Consider the following 25466-nt stretch of genomic DNA (forward strand, 5'->3'; position numbering starts at 1 on the left):
GGTATTAGTGTGGCTCTGGTGAAGGCCTCACAGTGGCAGGAGGGATCACATCATCAGACAGGAGGAAGCTAGAGAGCCAGTAAGAGGTTAGGCTCAGACTTTTATAACCCTAGAATTCCATTAGAACTATTTTAATCCCTTCTGAGGGCATGCCACCAGTGATCTAAAGACCTCCCACAAGGCCCCACTTTTTTAGGGTCCCATCCCCTCTTTACCACATGAGGATGAAACTTCCAACACAGGAAATCTTGGGGGACTTACTTATATTCTAACCAAACCATAGCAACTACTAATGTAGATGTCAATGAGAGGAGTCTTAGATTGTAGGCTGTTTTTGCTGTTCTGAAAGCCTTCACATTCTTCCTTACAAGTTCTACAATTATTGAGTAGTTTCTAAGGTCCTGTGAGACTGTAAAAACTTGTGACTTTGTGTACTTTTTCAGGATGGGAAAGGTAATTTTCACTAAGATGGTCGTATTAGAAAGCTACTATAAAATGAAATTATATGTGTCGATAGATTAATGCAAGAAATTAGAAACATGAGAATTACTGGATCAGAACATTAGGAAGAGTGAGAATTCTCATTTGAACCTGTTTCTTTTTTTTAATGATAGGATGATTTTAATAAACTAATTTAAATATGGTCACAAACTTTTCTCACTAAATTGTACACAAGTACTATAATACATTATTGTGATATTGAAGTTTGAGATGCTTTTTAAAAATTATAGTTGGATTATTAAGAATAGTCAAGTGACTTGAGTTTCTTTTATTTTTTAGGATTTAAGTGCCCTGTATGCTCAAAATTTGTACCCTCTGATGAAATGGATTTGCACCTTGTGATGTGTTTAACAAAGCCAAGAATAACCTATAATGGTAAGTCCACTGTCTTAATAATTTTAAATAGAATTACCTTACATTTTATAAATTTCGTGTTTTCAGTAAAATTTAGATGGTAGGAAGGCCCTTGTGCCCTGTGCTAGACCATTAGTCATTCTGAAGCGCTGTTCTTAGGGACCCTTCTCACTCTCAAAAAATTGCTGAGAATTTTAGAGAGCTTTTGTTTACTAGGTTATATCTGTCAATGTTTGGCATATTAGGAATTAACAGAATTAACATTTTCTTACTTAATTCAAGCATTAAATGTAATTATGTTGACATAATTTTTAAGTGAAAAAAGGTAAATTTTCTAAGACAAAAAATAATGACTAAAGTGACATTTACATCTTACATTTTTGAAAACTGTGATGTCTGGCTTGATGACAGAGAATTCTCAATATCTTTTCTGCATTCAGTTTGTTGTGATATGGCACTTCAAGTGTCTTCTGGATACTTCCATTGTTACAGAGACAATGGGAATGAAAAAGGCAAATGATGGTTTAGTGTTAATATAAAAATCGTTTTTTACCTTCTAAAACTAAAAAGAATCTCAAAGACTCCCTTAGTTTCCTTACTCCAGAAAATTCTTTTGGGAACTTCTACACTGAAATAAAATATTTCAGGTCAAGCCTAGGTAATAAGTAGTGTTCGAAATGACCATTTTCTAAAGTACGCATGCATGGATGAAATTGCAGCTTTTTTCTTATTATTTAAAGTATATGATAAACAAAGGATACATATTTAGGAATACAGAATAAAAGTTTGTAAGTATAGTAAATAGATGGCTAAATGGAAAAAAAAAAGGAATGAAATAGAGATGAACTCCACTTATGCCATACATTTACATCTGTTTCTGTCTTTGTCCCCAAAACATTTCTATTCTGCAAGTCCTGAGGGTAGCTGACACTTTAGTTAGGTCTGGTGCTTTAGACTGTGCTATTCTTTCTGGACCAAAATCCCTAGCTATTTATTTAGTATCTAGGAGAGATCTTACGTATAGTCTTGGCATACTTTGGAATAAACGTTGGGGAAAAAATCAAGTAATTTTTTTATAATAAATTGACTAAGACAAGAGTGAAAGTTCTTCCCCTCAAAATTTTATAAACCAAAAAATTCAGAAGAAAAATTTTAGATTAAAATTTGGTTTCAAATAAGTCAATAGAATATTAATCAACAGTGAAGCCAGTTGAAAGCTGGACTGGATGCTACTAGTATCTTTTGAGCATCTATTATGTATAAGGTATGTGTTAGGAAGTAGGACTACAACAATGAATAAATTAGGGGTGGAGCTTATAGTTTAATAGTCACTGATTTCTCTGAGCTAAAATTTATTGGTTATTTAAAGGTATTACAGGAAAAATATAGTAAGTGTACCAGCAGTTTGCTAATCAGGAGATTTCTGAGGTAACTGAAATCTTGGGAAAGGTAGAATTTAACATTGAAATGAACATATTACTTTGGATTGGTGTTTGCAGACTGTTTAGGAATCGGTACCTGCCATACCTCAAAGTTAGTGTTCCAGCCACACTATTATAGTGGTGACAGTAGAATACTCTTTCCCATTCATTTGCCAATGAAAATGGCTTTTACAGTTATTTTGTGTAGTAAATGTTCCTATTGGTAATATCCTAACCTTCTTACATTATGAAATTGAATTGGCTATTTTGCATAATTAGTTAAAATTCTGTTTCTTAAGAAAAAAATACTCAGACTCATATTTTGAGGCTAAAAATGGGCTTGTTTCCTGCCGCAGTCTGGCTGGGCACAATTCAGGAGCCACTTGTCAAAAGAAACGAACTTTATTTTTAGAACCACACACAACAAAACAGCTCCTCAGGAAAAACCTTCAGAGCCCAACTGCCACCACGGCTTCCCACAAGCCTCAACCTCCCCCACTCCTCCTGCTCTTGAGGCTGATTGGCTGGGTCGTGTGGGCAGAGCCAAAAAAAGTCCCCCAATGAGCAGCTCAGTGGTCTGAAGGGTGGGGAAACAGCCCAATGAGCATCACCGCAGAGGAGCCAATCAGTTGGCAGCTAGAAGTTTGCTGTGGCCGCTGTGAGCCAATCATCAGCTGGCAGCTGGAAGTTTGCTGGGGCCCCTTTCGGCTGTGGCTCTCAACAGTTTCCAATACTTGCTCCATTATCCTTTCATTACACTCCATAATTAAGTTTACTACAAGTGTCTGGGTTGAGGGTGTAGCTTAATGGTAGAGCATTTACCTAGTATGCCTGAGGTCAGCTTGGGATTCAATACTCAGCAATCAATAAACATACTTAAACATACTTAAAGTTTAAGCCTTGAATTGAAAAAGTACAATAAAGTATTTGCACACTTTCTTTCTGTAAATCTAGAATACAGTCTTCTTAGGTGTTGGTATTTAACAGTTTTTTAATTTTCAAATTTTCTGTGTTCAAGTCATTAAATTTTCTTCTAGATTGGTGTCTCAAAGAACCCATATATAACTTTCTGCTTGGGGATACTGTAAACCAAAGGTTAAAGTTTTAAGTATTTAGTAGTTTTCCAAAATCTAAAATTACTAAACAACATGAGAAAAATTAATGAAGTTTCAGCCATTCTTAATGTAGTGAGGCTTGAATCTTTAAAATTTTTTATTAATATTAAACTATATAAACATTCGCTTGTTCCGTAAAATTTATATGTAGTTCTTGAAGTTTTAAAACTAACCCTTGGATGATGGCTTTGTATGAGTAATGGAAGAGAAAAGAAGCTTTTACTGGACTGATTTGGAGGGTCATAGAAAGGTGGCAGATTAGTAAAATGCCTCTGTACTATGGGGAAACTTTGTTTTAAGGGCAGATCCCCTAGACTACCATTTATAGCAGTGCTGAATCTGTATGAAAACTAGCCTCTTTAATGTCTAAGCAAGGTATCTAGTATTACGAAATTTAGAGCAAGGTGAGTCAAAGAATCTCTGGACTCTAAGCTTAAAGTTTCATATTTGAATTCCTAAATGTTGATTCCCAGTCAGATTGATTGGACCTCTAAATTATATTAATTCTCAAAAAAGAAATTTTTTCAGCATAATGGTATTAACTTATATCTTTCTATAGCCTTTCCTGAAGTAGCTAGACCTGACATTTTGAAATTTATTTGTGAATTGGGTATTAATTTAAATGTCTATAAACATTCACAATAAGGAGAGTAGTTGGGCTGTTTTCAATTTGGATGTGTTTATAGACACATTTCTGAATAGAAAGAGTTGGTAATTAGGAGTTTTAAAAATGCATTCTCACTTTAAATTGATAATTAAAATCAATTAAATTTAAATTGATTATTTAAATATTATTTTGATTTTCAGATTAGCCCACAACAACTTTCTTATTTAAAATGTATAGTATGTCGGGCCAGGTTGAGGCTCAGTGGTAGAGCGCTGGCCTAGTACGTGTGAGGCACTGGGTTCGATCCCCAACACCATACAAAAATAAAAAATAAATAAATAAATGTATGTGTTCTCTACAACTAAAAAAAAAAAAAAAAGAATTCATAGTATGTTTGTGAACACCCAGATCCTAGTACCCAAAGAAGAAAATTGGGTAGCTAAGTGGAAATTGTCAGGGCTTAGGAAGCTGGCTCAGCAGAGCTTCAGGTAGGAGGCCCAGGGCACTTGTGGCAGGAAAGGATCCTGAACGATTGGGTAACGTTACTTAATGGAAGTGGTATTTTGGTAGGATGGAAAAAATGTGTAAATGTCTCAGTGAACATCAACATTAGATTGCCCTTATATCAAGTCAGATACTGCCTATTTTTATTTACTTTTCTCCCTCTTTCATGTGTTTCATTGTTTTATTTATGGACCTAGTAATTTCTTTTATACTCAGTGACTGATATAAATATTGTATTGATTGAGTCTTGATTTCCTTATTGAACATCTTCAAAAATAATTCAAAACAAACCAAAAAATGAATTAAATATTAGCAGATTCTTAGTCCTGATTTTATTGATCTTCAAACTTCATGGATCATGGTATATTTTATATCATCATAAGTTCAATTTTTACTTTAGAAATCTGTGATTAAATGCAGTAAGGTTATATTTAAGAAATCTTTGTTTTATTTGTATACATGTGCCATGTATCACCTGGAGGAGGTGCAACTTGAAAAAAAGTTTTGTCTCCCGAGAGTTAAATTACAAACTTAAATAGTGAATCATAGCAGAGCTATTTAAAATCATCAGAAAGTAGGTTGAAATTGAAAGGAAACTTGTTCTGCTGTGAAAGTAAAGAAATGGGACCCCATTTTCTGCGCCGTCTGTGAAAGACTTTATCTTATCAAGTGCCCTAACTATTATAAATATGATTCAGGCAGCATTGTAATTCCCGTGCACATGTACAGCCTTCTGATGATCTGGATTCTCATATGCACTTTTACACAAAAAACTATATTTCTTCCTTTTGTAGTTAAAATCCAGCCTTCTAGGCAGTTAAGATTATTATTGTAAGTTATAAGCTTGCTTTCTGCCTCTTATATAGGACATTTTATTGGTTTAAAGATTTCTTACCCAAACACACATTTTAATTGTTCTGAGTTCAGTATGTTTTCTTAAATTTGCATGTCTTTTACAATTGAAGTTTAAAAAGGGGCTGGGGTATAACTTCTCCTGGTAGAACTCTTGCGTATTAGCATGTGTAGGATTCTGGGATCAATCTTCAGTGCCACAAAACAGCAAACAAGCAAAAACTCCCTTAACAATCACCAAGCAGAATTTTAAAGAAGGAGTTATTGCCTGAGCATGTGTGAACCTTGCCTTTTAAGGAAGGGTTCGGTTCTATGAGTTGACATTTCTTCATTTATTTTCATTGATCATCTCTTATTTTTAAAATTTTTTTTAAAATTTTAATTATTACAATTCATATTACACATATAGAGCACTATTTTTCATACCCATGGTTGTACACAAAGTAGAGTCATATACATGAACTTCGGGTAATGATGACCATTGCATTCCACCCTCTTTCCTTCCCCTATGCCCCCTCCTTTCCCCTCCCTCCCCTTTTCCCCTTTTGCCCTATCTAGAATTCATTTAATCTTCCCATTCCTCCCCCTCCATGCAGCATATTATGAATCAGCCTCCTTAAATCAGAGAAATCATTCAGCATTTTGGTTTTATGGGATTGGCTAAATTTCACTTAACGCTGTATTCTCCAGCTCCATCCATTTACCTGCAAATGCCATGATTTTATTCTCTTAATGCTGAATAATATTCCATTCTGTATATATACCATATTTTTCTCTTAATGCTGAATAATATTCCATTGTATATATATGCCATATTTTCTTTATCCATTCGTCAATTTAAAGGCATCTAGGTCAGTTCCACAGTTTAGCTATTGTGAATTGTGCTGCTATAAACATTGATGTGGCTGTGTCCCTGTAGTATGCTATTTTTAAATCCTTTGGGTATAGACCAAGGAATGGGATAGCTGGATCAAATGGTAGTTCCATTCTCAGTTTTCCAAGCATTCTCCATACTGCTTTCCATATTGGCTGCACCAATTTTCAGTCCCACCAGCAATGTATGAGTGTGCCTTTTACCCCTCAGCCTCGCCAACACTTATTGTTGTTTGTATTCTTAATAGCTGCCATTCTGATTGGAGTGAGATGAAATCTTAGAGTGGTTTCTATTTCCATTTCTCTAATTGTTAGAGAGATTGAACTTTTTTTATATATTTGTTGATTGATTGTATATAATTTCTGAGAAGTGTCTGTTCAGTTCTTTGGTCCATTTATTGATTGGGTTATTTGTTTTTTTGGTGTGAAGATTTTTGAGTTCTTTATATATCCTAGAGATTAGTGCTCTATCTGATGTGTATGAGGTAAGAATTTGTTCCCAGTTAGTAGGCTCTTTCTTCACCTCACTGATAGTTTATTCTCAGCAAAAGAAACAATCTTTTCTCCAATGTACGTTTTTGGCATTTTTGTCAATATAAGATAATGGTATTTATGTGAGTTATTCTCTGTGTCCTCTATTCTGTACCATTGGTCTACAAGTCTATTTTGGTGCTAATACCATGCTGTTTTTGTTACTATCACTCAGTAGTATAGTTTAAGGTCTGATATAGCAATGCTACCTGCTTCACTCTTCTTGCTAAGGATTGCTTTAACTATTTTGGGTCTCTTTTTTTCCAGATGAATTTCTTGACTGCTTTTTTTCTACCACGCGGCCTGCGCAGTGGTTTCATTAATGAGGTTCTAGGCATAAAGTTAGTTAGACGAGATCGAAATAAAAACACAAGACTCAATTACCTTAATTCTATTGCTAGGTCCGAGACGGCTCCCCTCTCTGGTTCGCTCCTCTAGCCGCCCAGCAGGGCAGCAAGGATTACTCAGGGCTAGCAGGAGAGAGAGAGCGAGCACGCCGGGGACTAGCCTTTTATTAGGGAACAAGAGATTCAGGGGAGAATTCCATCCAATGAAGGTTGAGGGGGGGCTGCACTCCAAGGTCAGGGTCAGCGATTGGGTCCCCGGGGTCAGTGGTCAGGCACACCCCCACACGGATGGGCTCTCTCATCAGGAAAGGGCCGGGAAAAACTTCGACTTATGCCAAAGTGCCTCAGACCCTCAACGGGAGGCACCCGATCACGTGTGAGAATGGCTCCCCACACTTTTTCTGTTTCTATGAGGGATGTCATTAGGATTTTGATTAGAATTGCATTAAATCTGTATAGTGCTTTTGATAGTATGGTCATTTTGATAATATTAATTCTTCCTATCCAGAACAAGGGAGATCTTTCCATCTTCTAAGGTCTTCTTTAATTTCTTTCTTTAGCATTCTGTAGTTTTCATTGTAGAGGTCTTTAACTTCTTTTGTTGATTCCCAAGTTGTTTTTTTTTTTAATGCTATTGTAAATGGGGTAGTTTTCCTCATTTTCCTTCTGAAGTTTGTCACTGATATACAGAAATGCCTTTTATTTATGGGTATTGATTTTGTATCCTGCTACTTTGCTGAATTCATTTACTAGTTCTAGAAGTTTTCTGGTGGAATTTTTGGGGTATAGGTATAGAATCATATTTTCGGCAAATAGTGCTAATTTGGGTTCTTCTTTACCTATCCATATCTCTTTAATTTCTTTTGTCTATCTCATTGTTCTGGCCAGTGTTTCAAGGACTATGTTAAATAGCAGTGGTGTGCCGCAGTCTGGCTGGGCACAATTCGGGAGCCACTTGTCAAAAGAAACGAACTTTATTTTTAGAACACACACACCAAACCACACAGCTCCTCAGGAAAAACCTTCAGAGCCCAACTGCCACTACTGGCTTCCCACAAGCCTCTCAACCTCCCCCACTCCTCCTGCTCTTGAGGCTGATTGACTGGGTCGCGTGGGCAGAGCCAAAAAAAGTCCCCCAATGAGCAGCTCCATGGTCTGAAATGGCGGGGAAACAGCCCAATGCGCATCACTGCAGAGGAGCCAATCAGTTGGCAGCTAGAAGTTTGCTGTGGCTGCTGTGAGCCAATCATCAGCTGGCAGCTGGAAGTTTGCTGGGGCCCCCTCGGCTGTGGCTCTCAACATCTCCCCCTCTCTGTTTAAACAACAAACATGTGGCTTAGGGACCATGCCTGCCTTAGGTTGTCCAATAGTCCATATGGTCCTTACCCATTATCAGATGAGCTGACCTCAAGGCGTCAGCCTCCTGTCTTAGGTTGGTACCATTGCAATTGGATCTTACCTGTCATTGACTACTGGTCCAGCATACAGCCACAACTGTAGATAGGTCTTTGTACCAGCGGGGGGGGGGGTGTTCTTTGCCTCACCTCTGTTGGCCCCCAAATTTTAGCTGAACAACCATGACAAGCAGAAGGGAGGAAGATACACCAAGCCAATTGACGGCTCCTTTTGGAAAAATTGTACCACCGATGACACCATCAGCAAAAATATCCCAACACTACCACAAGTTGCTGCACCAACAGATAGTTCACAATGCATACAAGTGGGTTCAAAATGCATACAAGTGATACATAGTCCAGGTAAGTTCTGCAAGCAGTTCAGTGATGGCTATTGCAGAAGCTGTAGATTGGTTTTATCTTTGTCTTCACCGGCACTGGGATGAAGATAGGGAATCTGGCAATAATGGCTAAATTATGTAACATTACAGAAGGTACTAAAAGAAAACAATTTTCTTAACAATTTACATTACCTTGAACAGAATTATTAAATATAATGAAAAGGAAAGGTGAAAGTAAATAAACAGATCTGTTAACCTCCTTCTTTGTTCACATATTAAAACAATCCTCAACAGCTGTTTACCCAATTTAAATTAAACCATTTAAATCACGTGAATAAAAAAAAATATTTGGATCCATTTTTTCATGAGCGCTCATCATATATGATATATGGACATATGGACATACAAACATACAACATAAAACACAGGTGTGTACACAACACATAACATAACAGTAAAGGCCTTATAACTTTTTACAGGTGAAATCTTCATTGCAATGTTTAAAAACAAAAAATAGAACTGATCAGCAAAACATTAACCTAGGTCTGTATGAGCTCAAAAAACAAAACTTCATGATGTGGGAAAGGGTAATAATAAAATAGATATTGAAAAAAGTATCCTGGTTCTGTTGCAGATGTAAGAATAGCCAAACTGGAGTTTTGGATATCAGTTGTTATAGATTTGAGCCAAATCATCTTCTTTTTGGTCTGTAGAAATCGCTTTAGTTAATCTCTCTGGAATCCAAATCGGCTGCTGTTCTCCCTGTGGAAACACACAAACAGACCCCCTACTTCAGACAATTACTGGGTCAGGACCTTTCCATTGTCCTGTTAGAATATCCTTCCAAAGTACCTTGGGCTTATGTACATTTTTTTGGACACATATGCCTTTCTGAAGCACTAAACCCTGATGAATCCAAATTTAAAAAGTTTAGAGTAAAAAGGGTTATTTTATCTTTGGGGAATATATACCCCTTCCCAATTCCTTCTTTTTGCTTTAATAAGTACATTTTAATAGTTTGATGAGCTCTTTCAACTATGCCTTGTCCCTGTGGATTGTATGGGATTCCTATTATATGAGTAATGCCAAATGATGAGCAAAATTGTTTAAAAGAGTTAGAAGAATAACCATGGACATTATCTGTTTTTAACTGTTTTGGAATGCCCACAGTGGCAAAATTTTGTAAGCAATGAGCTGTAACATCTTTAGTTTTTTCTCCAGCATGAAGGGAGCCCATCAAAAATCCGGAAGAAGTATCAACTGTAACATGCAAATATTTTAATTTTCCAAATTCTGGCAAATGTGTGACACCCATCTTCCAAATATGGTTAGGTATCAGTCCTCTGGGATTGACTCCAAGATTAACTTGTGGTAAAAAGGTCACACAATTTTGACATTGTTTTATTATTTGTCTAGCTTGTTCCTTAGTTATTTTAAAACACTTTTGTAAAGTATTAGCATTGACGTGGAACTTTTTATGAAAATTTGTAGCTTCTTCTAGTGTAGAGAAAATATGTATATCATGTGAAGTTTTATTTGCTAAATCATTGCCCAAACTAAGGGCTCCAGGCAATCCTGTATGTGCCCTGATATGTCCTATAAAGAATGTATCTTTTCTGTCCCAGATTAGACTTTGTATAGTGGAAAGCAAAGGGAAAAGAGTAGAGGAAGGGGAAATCCTACCAGCATATTCAAGGGATATTATAACATTAACTATATACTGACTATCGGAAAATAAATTAAATACAGAATCTTTAAACATCACAAAAGCTTGTAATACTGCATTAAGCTCTACCTTTTGAGCTGATTGTTTAGGTACTAAAAATGTAAAAGGCTGATCAGGTGTAACTATTGCTGTTGTACCATTATTTGACCCATCAGTGAATATATTTGGAGCATTCATGATAGATGTTTTTCTTGTTATTTTTGGAAAAATTACAGGATGCAATGACCAAAAAGACAATAAAGGATTAGATGGTAAGTGGTTATCAAATGAAACATTAGATTTGCACATGATTATTGCCCAAGTATTTAACTCATTAGCTAACTCATCAATTTGATCCATAGTATATGGAGTAATAATTTTATTGGGAGAAATTCCAAACACTCCCTTTGCTGATTTTATTCCTTTGAGTATTAATTGTCCTATAGCCTCAGGATATCTAGTAAGAATAGTGTTAGGAGAATAAGATAAATGTATCCATAATAATGAACCTTCTTGCCAAAATACTCCTGTAGGAATATTTTTTGTTGGTAGTACAATAAATAATAAAGGCAAACTTATATCAATTCTATCCAAATGCATATTTTCCATATATGTTTCAATGATTTTTAATGCCTTTCTTGCTTCAGGCGTTAACATTCGGGGTGAATTTGGATCTGATGGACCTTTTAGGATATCAAATAAAGGTCCCAACTCTCCTGTTGGTATACCTAGATAAGGCCTTATCCAATTTATGTCTCCTAATAACTTTTGAAAGTCGTTAAGTGATTTGAGTTGATCTACTTGTATTTGAATTTTTGGTGGACGGACCATGGTTGAGGATAATAGAACTCCTAAATAATTAATTGGAAGATTTAATTGTACTTTATCTATTGCTATCTCTAGATTATAATTTTTTTAGTAAGTTTGTAAGTGTGGCATAACATTCTAGCAATGTGTTTTAGTTTTGTGTGCTAATAATACATCATCCATATAGTGAAATATTTGTAGTTCAGGATTTTTATTTCTAAGTGGCTGGATTACTTTGTTAACATAAAATTTGACACATAGTTGGGCTGTTAGCCATCCCTTGAGGGAGTACTTTCCATTCATCTCTCTGATCAGGACCTTCATGATTCAGTGCAGGGATAGTAAATGCAAAACTTGGACTATCCTCAGGATGAATTGGAATTGAAAAAAAACAATCTTTAATATCTATAACCAAAACATACCAGGTTTTTGGCAAAGCAGACACTTGAGGAATCCCCGATTGAGCAGGTCCCATAATAACCATTTCATTATTAATGGCTCTTAAATCTTGCAATAATCTCCATTTACCAGATTTCTTTTTGATGACAAAAATGGGCGTATTATGGGGAGATACAGAAGGTTGTATATGTCCTTCCGCTAATTGTTGTTTGACCAGGTCATGGGCTGCTTGTATCTTTTCTTTATTCAGGGGCCACTGAGGAACCCATACTGGTCTTTCTGATTTTCAAGTAATTTTTATTGGCCCTTTCTGAAAATCCAACTCACGTCTATCCGTTCCTTGATCTATTTGTATTGGTGCTGCAATACCTTGTTCTTGTTTTTCTAATCTTTTTCCTTTCCTAAAACCTTGTTTAGTCATAATAGTGGGTGCATTTTGGTTGTTATTTGTTAATGTCAAATCTAATTGATCTAGGACATCTCGTCCCCATAAATTTATGGGAAGATGGTCCAATACATATGGCTGTATAGTTCCTTCACATCCTTCAGGATCCTTCCAATCTAATACCATTGCACTTCTATGGGGATTAGTCGCCACTCCTAGGCCTCGAAGCGTTTGAGTGGCTTGTTGTAATGGCCAATGTTTTGGCCATTCTTGACGAGAGATGATGCTACTAAGGTCTGCACCTGTATCCAGTATCCCATTAAATTTATGACCTTGAATGTTTAGTTTTAGAATGGGGCGAGAATCTAAATTTAAAGAAAGCATAGCCCAATCTACACTTGTGGAGCCTAATCCCTTGGAACCTCTTTCTACAGTACACTGAAAAATTTATCATGTAGGCTGGGTATTATTAGTAACTGCTATTCTATCTCCTGGTGAAATTACTGATATACCCTTTGGAGAACTGGCTATAATTTTTATTTCACCTTCATAATCGGGATCAATTACCCCAGGACTTATCATAAGTCCTTTTAGAGTAGAAGAGCTGTGTCCCAATAATAAGCCTACTGTTCCTTTGGGAAGAGGTCCTTTTACCCCTGTGGGAATGATTTGAACTCCCATCTCTGGAGTTAGTACTGCTCTGGAGGAGGCGCAGATGTCCAACCCTGAGCTCCCTCTGGTTTGTCTAATGAGGGATCTGATGGACAATGTGTCCTGGGCACTACCCTGATGGGGTTGCTGGGTTCCTCCAGTGCTCAGTATATTTGTGGTCTTGGGCCCCGGAGCATTGGGCCCCCCTGTCCATTTTTTGGCAATGGAGCCCAATGCCTTTCTCCATGATATCGTGGATAAACACCTGGTCCTTGTTCATTTTTTGATAATGGAGTACCCTCTATGGTGGTTTGAGAACGGCATTCATTAGCCCAATGTCTCCATACCCAGTATTCTACTCCTTTGATACCTAGTTTTGTTAAACCCTCCTCCTATGGGGCAATTCCTTTTAAAATGTCCTGTTTGTTCACAATTGTAGCATGTTCTTGGCCTGGCATCTAAAGCCTATTTTACTGCAGCTGCCACAATTTGCCCTTGTTCATTAATGTCTCTGGCATCTAAAGCCTGTTTTACTGCAGCTGCCATGACTTGCTCTTGTTCATTAATGTCTCTACATAATTTAATAGATGTGTTTAAATCTTTATGTTTTTTTGGTCTAATGACTTCTCTGCACCAATGATTCGCTTGCTCATAAGCAAGTTGTTTTATTAATGACATTGCTTGTTGTGTATTCCCAAAAACTCTGGTAGCTGTTTGAATAAGCCTATCTACAAATTCAGCATAAGATTCATTAGCTCCTTGTATTACCTTAGATAATTGACCTTGTAAACCTCCATGTCCTTGTAAAGTCTTCCATGCCCTAACTGCATCTGCAGCAATTTGTGCATATACGCCAGGAGTATTTGCAATTTGTTGCTGCTGCTCCTTATAAGGTCCCTTTCCTAACAACATCTAGATTTCTCTGAGGATAACCAGCTGCTGCATTTTGCCTAACCGTCTCCTTGCAAAATTCCTCATTGGCAACCTTCCATAACAGGTATTTGTCGGAGACCAGCTCCAACAGGGGGTCTCAGGAGACGAACGGATGGTGAGGAGTCGGCGAAAGAGGGGGTGGAGAAACAACACAGACACCAAAGTGAAGGTGTTGATCCCAATCTTTACTTGTGAAGTTGATCATATATACTTTTTATTTTGGCAGGCTTACAGTATTTTGTGGTTACAAAACAGTAATCATTATTCAAAGAAACAAAATATTACGTAGTTACAATTAGAATAGAAGAATGTATTTTGGCTTATGCATAAGCAAACATTTGTACTTTCAGTTCGAGTTTTGTTTTGAGCTGTTTCTGCTTAGTTAACTTTTAATAATAGTTACAAATGTCCCAAACTATTGGCCTATACCTTGACTATTCTTCCTTGACTTACTGACTGGAACCGGTGCCATGGTTACGGCAAGTGGTTGATTTGTTATTACTTTTAATCAAACAAAAGTAAGAGCACAAACCATTGTGCACAGGAACAAGAACAAGTTGCCCAGTACTAACACTAATCTATCTTTTCTAGATTTTAATTTAATTTCTCAAAAACTTCCTTGACAGGAATACAGGGAGTTTTTCATTAGACATTAACAATTTACACTCCACAGCTGAATCATTGCATTTAGAGCAAACAGATCTATGCTTTAGAAGTAGTTGCATTAATTGGGAAAGTCATGATTTTTCCTTCATACTTAATGGTCATATGAGAAATCACAACTATACTTATTAAAGGAATACAAAAACAAATCAGCCCATTCCCAGAAACATACTGCGTTCCTCCAGAGGATGGACGCCTTGCGCCATCCACCTCAGTAGGGCCTTGCCATTGCCTGAGTCAGGGGAGGGGCGCAGCAGGTATTGACCTCCATTCTGCACAGCTTTACACATATTAGCCCAATCTGCTGGTGTCATGTTCAAGTTGTTAATGGATTTGACCATGCTTACAGTGATGGGTGATTGAGGACCATAGGTTGTTACAGCCTCTTTTAGCTGCTTCACTATTTTGAAATTTAAAGCATGGTGATTTCGCTGCCCTCCTGCCTCAAATACAGGGCATGTTAATATTTGAGATCCTGTCTCAGGATCCCAACTATCATCTGCGGGGGTTGGGGGCCTCCCAGCATATGGAGGTGGCCTTGTTAGTTGAACACTTATGCCCTCTGGTGATAGAAAGGTGTTAGTAGCAGTCTCCTGTTGTAACTTTCCCCCTGATGGCTTTTTCTGCTCTACACTTTCTTTCTCTGACTAGCTCGAGAGACTTTCTCTTTTACTTGAATATTTCTACGATAACTATAATACAACCCAAGAAGATAATGCCAAACAAAACTGAAACAGAGTGAAACATAATTGGAACAAAAAATCATTATAGCCTTTCTATCCTCCTGAAATGTCCATCCTTCCTTTCTCCCTATCTGTTCCTCAGATGTGAGAGGTTTTTCTTCCATCTTACACATCTCCAGGGACAGGCAACTTAAAACAAAAGTGAAGCAAAACAAAAGAAGAATCTTAAAATGGCTACCCATCCTCTTGCCCTTCCCTCAGGGGCGAGCAGTTTACCTTATCACTTACCCTCCGTCGTTCCCGTAGGGGCCACCAAATGCCGCAGTCTGCCTGGGCACAATTCAGGAGCCACTTGTCAAAAGAAACGAACTTTATTTTTAGAACATACACACCAAACCACACAGCTCCTCAGGAAAACCTTCAGAGTCCAGCTGCCACCACTGGCTTCCCACAAGCCTCTCAACCTCCCCCACTCCTCCTGCTCTTGAGGCTGATTGGCTGGGTCGCGTGGGCAGAGCCAAAAAAAGTCCCCCAATGAGCAGCTCCATGGTCTGAAATGGCGGGGAAACAGCCCAATGCGCATCACTGCAGAGGAGCCAGTCAGTTGGCAGCTAGAAGTTTGCTGTGGCCGCTGCGAGCCAATCATCAGCTGGCAGCTGGAAGTTTGCTGGCAGCTGGAAGTTTACTGGAGCCCCTTTGGCTGTGGCTCTCAACAGTGGTGAAAGAGGGCATCCCTGTCTTGTACCAGTTTTTATAGGGAATTCTTTCAGTTTTTTGTCCTTTTAGAATGATGTTGGCCTGGGGCTTAGCATAGATAGCTTTTTCGATGTTGAGATATGTTCCTGTTTTTCTAGTGTTTGAACATGAAGGGGTGCTGTATTTTGTTGAATGCTTTTTCTGCATCTGTTGAGATGATCATATAGTTCTTTAAGTCTATTGATGAATTACATTTATTGATTTCCATATGTTGAGTGCATCCCTGGAATGAACCCCACTTGATTGTGTTGTACTATCTTTTCGATATGTTTTTGTTTTGATTTGCCGAATTTTATTGAAATATTGGTCTGAAGTTTCCTTTTTTTTTTTTTTTTTTTTTTGAGGTGTCTTTGTCTGATTTTGGAATCAGAGTGATATTGGCCTCATAGAATGAGTTTGGAAGTGCTGCCTCTTTTTCTGTTTCCTGAAATAAATTGGAGAGTATTGGTATTAGTTCTTCTTTAAAAGTCTTGTAGAACTTGGTTGTGTATCCATCTGGTCCTGGGCTTTTCTTGGTTGGTAGGCTTCTGATGGTGTCTTTTATTTCGTCACTTGAAATTGATCTGTTTTAATTGTGTATATCATCCTGATTCAATTTGGGCAAATCATGACCTTAGAAATTTGTCGATGCCTTTAATATATTCTATTTTCTTGGAGTACAGGTTTTCAAAATAATTTCTAATTATCTTCTGTATTTCTGTAGTGTCTGTTGTGTAGCATTTCCATTTTCATCACGTATGTTAGGTATTTGAGTTTTCCCTCTCCTTCTCTTCATTAGCATGGCTAAGGTTTTGTCAATTTTATTTATTTTTTCAAAGAACCAATGTTTTGTTCTGTTAATTTTTTCAATTGTTTCTTTTGTTTCAATTTAGTTGATTTCAGCTCTGATTTTAATTATGTACTATTTTTACTGCCTTTGATGTAGATTTGTTCTTTTTCTAGGGCTTTGAGATATAATGTTAAGTCATTTATTTGTTGACTTTTTCTTTTAAGGAATGAACTCCGTGCAATGAACTTTCCTCTTAGAACTGCCTTCATAGTGTCCCAAAAATTTCAAAATTGTTGTATCTGTGTTCTCATTCACCTCTAAAAATTTTTAATCTCCTCCTTGATATCCTCTGCAACCCATTGTTCATTCAGTAGCAATTAGTCTCCAGGTGTTGGAGTAGCTTTTATTTCTTATTTTATTATTGATTTCTAATTTCATTCCATTATGATTTGATAGAATGCAGGGTAGTATCTCTCTACTTTTTTATATTTGCTAAGAGTTGCTTTGCAGCATAATATATGGTCTGTTTTAGAGAAGGATTCATGTGCTGAGAAGAAATTGTATTCACTCGTTGAAGGATGAAATATTCTATATATGTCAGTTAAGTCTAAGATATTGATTGTATTATTGAGTTCTATAGTTCTTTGTTTAGCTTTTGTTTGGAAGATCTATCCAGAGGTAAAAGAAATGTGTTAAAGTCACCCCAAATTATTGTGTTGTGGTCTATTTGACCCTTGAACTTGAGAAGAGTTAGATGCTCCATTGTTTGTGGCATATATAATTGTAATTGTTAAGTCTCCTTGGTGTATGGTTCCTTTGAGCAGTATGTAGTGTCCTTCTTTATCCCTTTTGATTAACTTTAGCTTGAAGTCTACTTTATTTGATATGAGGATGGAAGTCCCTGCTTGCTTCCGCAGTCCGTGTGAGTGGTATGGTTTTTCACAACCCTTCACCTTCAGTCTGTGGATATCTTTTTCTATGAGATGTATCTCTTGGAAGCAGCATATTGTTGGGTCTTTCTTTTTTTTTCTTTTTTTTTTTTTTTAAATACAGTCTGTTAGTCTGTGTCTTTTCATCTTTTCATTGGTGAGTTTAGGCCATTAACATTCAGGGTTATTCGTTCCATGGTTGAGTTCCACAATCTGGCTGGGCACAATTCACGAGCCATTTATCAAGCAGAAACGAACTTTATTTTTAGAACACACGCGGCACCACACGAGCTCTTCAGGAATTCCCTCAGAGCCCAACTGCCACCACTGGCTTCCCACAAGACTCTCAACCCCCCACTCCTCCCGCTCTTGAGCCGATTGGCTGGGTCACATGGGCGGAGCCAAAAGAGTCCCCCAATGAGCAGCTTCGTGGTCTGAAAGGGCGGGAAATAGCCCAATGAGCATCACCGCAGAGGAGCCAATCAGCTGGCAGCTGAAAGTTTGCTGGGGCCATGGTGAGCCAATCAGCTGGAAGTTTGCTGGGGCCCCTTGGGCTGTGGCTCTCAACAGTTGAGTATTAAATTAAATGTGGATCCCTACTTGTAGTTTTATGTGACTTTATAAGCATTACATGATAAAACAGCACTGAAGTATTGAGCTGTTTTTTATGCCACATATTGATTGTTGTCTGGAGTGAAATGAAAGTCAGTAGAAAGTATTATATTCTTAATTCTGTTTTATAGAAAAGAGTAGATGATATTCTAAAAGAATTTGAAGAGGCAAAAGCAAAACCCACATGAGACACCAGTAAAATTTTATAGTCTCCATTATATTTATATATAGGTAAATATAAATAATATTATGAAATGAGCATATACATATATGAAACAAATATATAAACAATATAAATATATGTATTACATATAGATAACAAATATCTAAATATATACAATGGAGAATAAATATCAGGAAGATTAAAGGAGAATAAAGAGCAAATGATCTGGACTGCCATAAATAAAAATAAATCCATAGCTAGAGACACCATAAAGCAAATTCCAAACAAAAAGAGACTGCCTATTTTATATACTTTTCCCCCTCTTTCATGTGTTTCATTGTTTTCCTAGTAATCCCTTGTACAGTCAGTGACTGATATAAATTTTATTAGTATTGAGTCTTAGTTTCCTTGTTCAACATCTTCAAATATGTTGAAAGTAGCCCAAAATAATAATGTTGTATCTCTTTCTATTTATGATAACATTTCTAAAATGGCTTCTTGTTTTGTGGAGTAATTTGAAATTTAGTAGCTCTTTTTTAAAGCTAGTGAATCAGAAATGGTCATATAAGAGACATTATCAAAATTGTTTTTAAGTCTCATTCAGCCTCCTGAATATTAGGCCCAGTTTATATGGCATTAAATTCAGTTTCACTGGCCTTCTGAAAAAATATAGCACCAGTTTGTGTTTTAAATGTTATGAAGTATAGTGGTACTTTGTAAAAGTACGACTTTGAATTCAACTTTCTGAGTTCAGAGCCCGATTCTGTCACTTAATAGCTATGTGATCTTGATCTTGGATTTCTGTCCTGTGAAAAATAGTATACTAGAGGGCTGGGACCATGGATCAGTAGTAGAGTTCTTTCTTCCCTAGCATGTTTGAGGCACTGGGTTCAATTCTCAGCACCACATATAAATAAATGAATAAAATAAAGATCCATCAACATCTAAAAACATTTTAAAAATAGTAGTGGATATGGATGGCGCCTATCTTCATGGTTATTTTGAAAATCAAGTGAGAAATGGAATTCTAGCAGAAATCTTCATAGAAGCATTTTTTTTTTGTTTTTGTTTTTCTTTTTGGGGAGTATAGGATATTGGACTTGGCCATTCAACCACTGAGCCACATCCCCAGCCCTATTTTCTAGTTCATTTTGAGTCAGGGTCTCACTGAGTTGCTTAGCACCCTGCCATTGCTGAGGTTGGCTTTGAACCCAAAATTCTGCCTAAGCGTCCCAAGCCGCTGGGATGACAAGCATGTGCCCCCGTACCCAGCTTCATAGAGGCATTTTGATTCTGTATAGAAGTAAAAAATTGACTGTACATAGATAAATATTTTCTGGATTCATTCTTTATGGTTCACTATAAAAAGAGAAAGCATTGAAGAGAAATTAAAACAAAAGTAGTTTAGTGAGAAAGAAGTAAGTTCTGATGGATCTTGAAAGCATGAAGTAGATTTCAGATTCCACTTCTGATTTCATAATAACATTTGAGAAGGAATGACATCTTTATTTAATGATTCTTAATTTGTCTCATTTCATAGATCTCTTTGTCGCATTTCATAGATCTCTATATAAACTTTGCCTTTTAAGGGGCAGGTTCTCTTTTCCTTTTTATCACTTCATAGGGTTGAATTTTTTTTTTTTTAATCCAGCATTCCAGAAAACTTGCTTGAGTTTTAGAAGAAATCAGGAAAAATAAAACCTAACTTTGAGGACCTAATTATCCTTAAAGTTAAAAGGCTTTTCTTTCCTTGTTCGCAATTCTTATTTCAGCTAACATATGGTATTGACATCTCTCATTTTAAGGGAATCCTGATGTAACTATTACTAAAATATACTTCCACATTTTCTTTTTTCTTTTTTTTTTCTTTGTTAAGGAGCACACAGATAGGGAAAATCAAGATGAACCTGCAGCACCTCAGAAAAGCTCCCAGTGGTCAAAAGCTAAAAACAGTTTGAGTAATAGAATTAATATAGCATTGTATTGGATGATAACCCAATGTATAAAATAAATATATCTAGTCTATACTGGTAAACAATGGATGGATGAATGGATGGATAGAGACAGAAAAGCAAAAGCTTTACCTGGAGACTTAGTTCTAAGAGGCAAATCATACATTTCTTTAGAAAAAAAATTCAATTGCAGCATTCTCCTTTGTTATGAAATAAAATAATTTTCTCTCCAAATTTTACAATATACCATGCGTACTCTGTGATTTTGAGTGCTCCCAGGACACACTAAAACACTGTGTGGCATATTTTTAATTTGAACCACATCATTCATATCACAATAGTAGATGAAAATAAGAGAATGAGAGTTGCTGTTGTTAAGCTCAGCAACAGAGATAATTTTCTCTTAGATTTTTGAGGAAAATGTATTTCCTTACATTTTAGATTGTGGAGTTCTTATAGTGAAAATTTGCATTAAAGCGTTAATTTTATATATTTTGTTAATTACATTATATAGAGAGTACACATGAGTAAAAATAAAGTGTATTTTATTATTCATTAAGGCCAAACTGGAAACTGATTTTACCCCTTATTAAACCATTAAGAAAGCTATACACTGTATTTTGCTTTTTGCTTTTGACTATTTTTAGATGTTTAGTCTTCTATTAAAGAACATGTTTTGTGTCTCTCTTTGTTTGGATTCATAGAGATCCTATATCTTTATTGTTAAACTTGTTTATTTCCATTGTTTACTATTGAGAATGTCAGTTGTTTTTACCATTTGAACTTCAAATTGATTTTGCTGTTATAAAGAAAAGCTATGGTTCAAGGTGAGCCCTTGGATTTTCTGAATGTATAATTGTCATCTACAAATGAGTGTTTATGCACTGGTGTCAAAAATTAAAAAAAAGTAGAGGCAGCAGGGTAGTGCTTTCCTGTAATCCTAGCTACATGGAAGGCTGAGGAAGGAAGATCACAAGTTCAAGGCTAGCTTCTGCAACTTAAAGAAATCCTGTTTCAGTGGTAGAGGTTCAATCCTCAGTACTGGGGATAAAAATAATCCTTTTTTTTTTTTTTTTTTTTTTTTGGTGCTATTGGTAACCAAAACCAGGGTCTCATGCATCCTAAGTAAGCATTCTACCTCTAAGTACTAAGTTACATCCAGTCCCTAAATTATCTTTCACTCTCTCTGTACAATTAAAAAGTTTTGTTTCTTCACCATAACTGCATTAGTTTGAAGCCTACAAACAATGTTGAATAATAAGTTGCCATCTGGCATGCCGATCCTGTTCTTGTTTAGTCATTAACTCTCTTTAATGGATACTTGTTTTGAATTTTGATAAATTATTTTTATTATGTGTATAATTTTATGCTCTTTAAAATAAAACATGCCTTCATTTTATTAATTGCTTTTTAAAAAAATTAATGTTGACAGATTTTTCTAAAGTTCTAGTTGAATTGTATTGATTTCTAATATTGGTGGATTTCAACTCTTCAATCATGGGGTATTATTCTTTTTAATTATTGCTACCAAGGTATTGCATAGATAAAGGTTATGAAAATAAGTGAATTTGAAAACCTTCCATCTTTGTTCTGAATTAATTTGAATAACTCAAGAAGTTCTGCTCTTATCAGATAATAATAGTAACTACAAAACCATCGCCCATTTAAAGGTAGACCTTTCACAGTCTTTCGTTAATATAGTCATGTTCTATTATTTCCTGAGTCAATTTTGGAAATTCATATTTCACTCAAAAATAATCCTTTTCCAAATTTTCTAATTAGTTGCTATAGCATTGCACATAACATTTTAATTTCTTAAATATCTTTGGTTATATCACTTTTTTCATTCTAAAGTATCTTTCTATTTTTATATTTTTGTATGTTAGGCTAGCTAGAATATTTAACTGGTATTTTCAAAGAAGATACTTTAAAGCTTGTAAAAAATGCTAAAGTTTATTAGTACTAAGGCCTAACTAAAGCAGTTTCATTTATTTCTTTCTGGTCTTTCAAATTTAATAAAAGTATTTTAGGAATAAAATATTTTTCTTGTTTTAATTTATCTTATATTTTTAGATAATTTAACCTTTTAATTTTTAATCTCCTTTTGATTTAGGGAGAAAGAGAAAAAAAAGCTTTATAATTTCAAAGATAAATTTTGGTGGGGAGGGAGATATATACTGGGGCGTGTTTTTGATTTTGATACTAGAGAAAGCTGCCTGTACCTCTCTCTGTTTTTGAAAGTCATTGTCGTCTTTGTGGCCAAGTACATCACTGATTTCTGAAAATTGTGAGTATAAGAGAAAGCATATAATTTTCTGGGGGCAGTGGCGCATGCCTGTAATCCCAGGGGCTCAGGAGGCTGAGGCAAGAGGATCACAAGTTTAAAGCCAGCCTCAGCAATGGCAAGTCACTAAGCAACTTAGTGAGACCTTGGCTCAAATTAAAATACAAAATAGGGCTGGGGATATGGCTCAGTGGTCAAGTGCCCCCTGAGTTCAATCCTTTGTTACCCCTTCCCCCCAAAAAAGAGATGCATATAAGTTTCCTATAGATAGAAAAAATAGTTTTCTATTGCATAAATTGAGTTTGGTTGTATTATTGGAATATTTTATATCCTTGCTTATATTTTTAAAATAAAATAAAAAATAGATTTAAATACCTATAATAATTACCTTACTTACAGATAAACAAGGACACAGAATGTGGACCTTTGGTTCACATACTCTGACAAACTTAGGAAAAGATTTGTCAAAGTGTCGCCATTGTGATTATTTGGTGTTATTTGCCTTGCAACAATTTTCTCTGGCTTTATATATTTCATAGCTATGCCCTTTGCACCAATATTTGGCTTAATCCTTTTTTGATAGAAACTTTTTTGTTCTATCTTTTATACCCTGTATAGGTTTTAGTCCTGTATGCTTCTTTATTTAATAGTAGTAGTCTTAGTAATGGTAGTGGTAGTGGTAGTTGTTTTACAGTGCTGGGAATCACCAAGGCCTTGCACTTCCTGTGTAGACAAGTGCTCTACCACTGAGCTGTACACCTGCAGCCATCTAATGTTATTTTGACTCAAGTTTAATAGAAACTAAAGGATCTGTTTACCCTAGCTTGTAAGCTAACAAGTTAGTTGCATGGCTTCTGGCAGAAGATATAAGACTCCCACTGAAAATCAAAGAACTTCATTACTCATTGCATTAACAGCAGAAAGAATGTTAGCCTTTTTTGGTGTCAGTTTCTGAAGCTTTAATTTCCACATGGCAATGTGAAGAGGACCAGGTGACATCTGCACACTTAAGAGAGTTGCATTACAAATGAGGAACCCTCAACTTTGGGTACTTTTGTCTTTTGAGACATGGGCATGTCTGCCCTATGTGATATAGTAGCTTTCCCTTCCAGGGCTATTTGTCATACAAACATCCTTGAAAAGATAGTACAGATGCACAGAGAGATGGGTGAGACCCATGGAAAATTGTCTTCCAGCAGTTATTTCTTTTATTTTCTTTTGCCTGGTATCTTTGCTTCTCTCTTTCATTTTTTAAAATAAACTTTCTTTTTGTATTGTACCAAAGCAGAGATAAAAAGGATATCCAGTGAAAAAAATCTCTCTCTCACCTTGGTTCCTCACTTCCCTTTTTTTCAAAAGTAACCAATACTACTAGCACACATTTACAGAGTAATACCATGCTGTACATAACTTTAAACCTTGAGGGTTTTTTCATCAGACATAATTTTTTTTAACTCCCTAAGCGAGCCTGGTGCCAACTTCTAATAAAAAATCATGACTCTCTTAGTCTTTTACAAATATTTTTCCTTAAAATTACCTTGTTTCATAGGTGGATACAACAAAATATTACTAACCAGTTTGTTGTAGATAGCCTTTTAAATTACTCTTTGTGGTTGTTTTTTTTTTTTTTTGAGTTTATGTGAATATGTCTATGGGATGTATTCCTGATAGCCTTGCTTAGTAAGGGATGCATGTATGTTTGTGTTTATGATTGCTTATTGTGCGTCACATTCTTATAGGTATTTAAATCTATTCTTGACTTTTTCTCCTGCATTGATTAGTCAGATTAGTTTTGTTCTAGTATCACTGTGTTCTTCCCAAGTTAGTTTTTATGTGGTATCCTAATACCCAGATTCTACTCTTCATTTGGCTTTCTTCCCCCCCACCCCCAATCAAAATTATTCTTGCTTCAGAAAAAAAATAACTTAGGAGACTTTTGTGTTCTACAGCATTTAAGTAGCATTTAAATTAAATGCTTTTAAAGGTTTAGTATAATTCCCTATGGAAGTAGCTAGGCCTCAGGCTTTTTTGAAGGATCATTCATTTTTATTTTCTTTGGAAATTAATCTCTTTAAAAGGTTTGTCTTTAATCTATTTTTTAATATTTTCCAGAAAATCATCTACTTCATTACTTCATGCAATTGAGCAAAGTAGTCTCTTCTGGATTGTTTACTTTGTATCAAAATGTGATTATTTCCCCAGCTTGTTCTTAATTTGCATATTTGTGTTTGTACCTACTTAACCCTTTTTATTATCTACTAATAATTGATTTCTTCTGGTTTTCTTATGCATAGTTTTTCTGAGTTTTGTTTGGAATTATGTCTAATCTTTATTTTTCTTTTACTCTGTTGGTTGACTCATTTATATTTCTTTATGGTTAACGAGTTTTAATTCTTTTCAGTTTTGTAGTTTTTTAACTGTTTTTCACTAAGTGGACAGTTTTTCTTTGTTCTGTTTCTTTTAATTAGGAATAATTATATATATTATATATTCTTCAACATTTTGTTCTGTTTTGTTTTATGTTTGTGGGGGCTTTGTTGGTGATGGTGTTTTGTTTTTTTGTTTTTTTTTTTTTTTGGCAGTAGAAGAAATTGCACTCAGGGGAATCTACCGCTGAGTTACATTCCCAGGTGTATATTTTTTGTTTTGACACAGAGTTTCCCTAATTTACCCAGGCTGGCCTGGAATTTGCAGTCCTCCTGCCTTAGCATCTCAAGTAGCGGGAATTACAGAGTGGGCCACTGGACCTGGCAACACGGATACTATTAATTTTATTATGTGAACAATGATGAGATTAGTATATTTCTTATTTTTTTTCCACTCTCTGTCCATATTTTATTTCAATTTATTTATCTTTATGGTGTCACAGATTAAGCCCACAGCCTAGAACCCAGGGCCTGGAACATGGGATACTAAGCAAGCTTTCTATTACTGA

At 35.9% G+C, this 25466-nt stretch overlaps 1 protein-coding gene across 3 annotated transcripts in view; it reads left to right on the top strand.

The window, feature by feature from the left end:
* Znrf2 (zinc and ring finger 2) overlaps positions 1-25466 on the top strand; it is a 99429-nt gene that overhangs the window by 46234 nt on the left and 27729 nt on the right. For all 3 annotated transcript variants that reach the window (XM_026401569.2, XM_077795990.1, XM_026401570.2), the window contains exon 2: positions 781-876. In XM_026401569.2, coding sequence (XP_026257354.2) covers positions 781-876 — 96 coding nt within the window. The remainder of the gene's footprint in view (positions 1-780; positions 877-25466) is intronic.

Source organism: Urocitellus parryii, chromosome 3, assembly GCF_045843805.1.
Source record: "Urocitellus parryii isolate mUroPar1 chromosome 3, mUroPar1.hap1, whole genome shotgun sequence".
NCBI classification, from domain to species: Eukaryota; Metazoa; Chordata; class Mammalia; order Rodentia; family Sciuridae; genus Urocitellus; species Urocitellus parryii.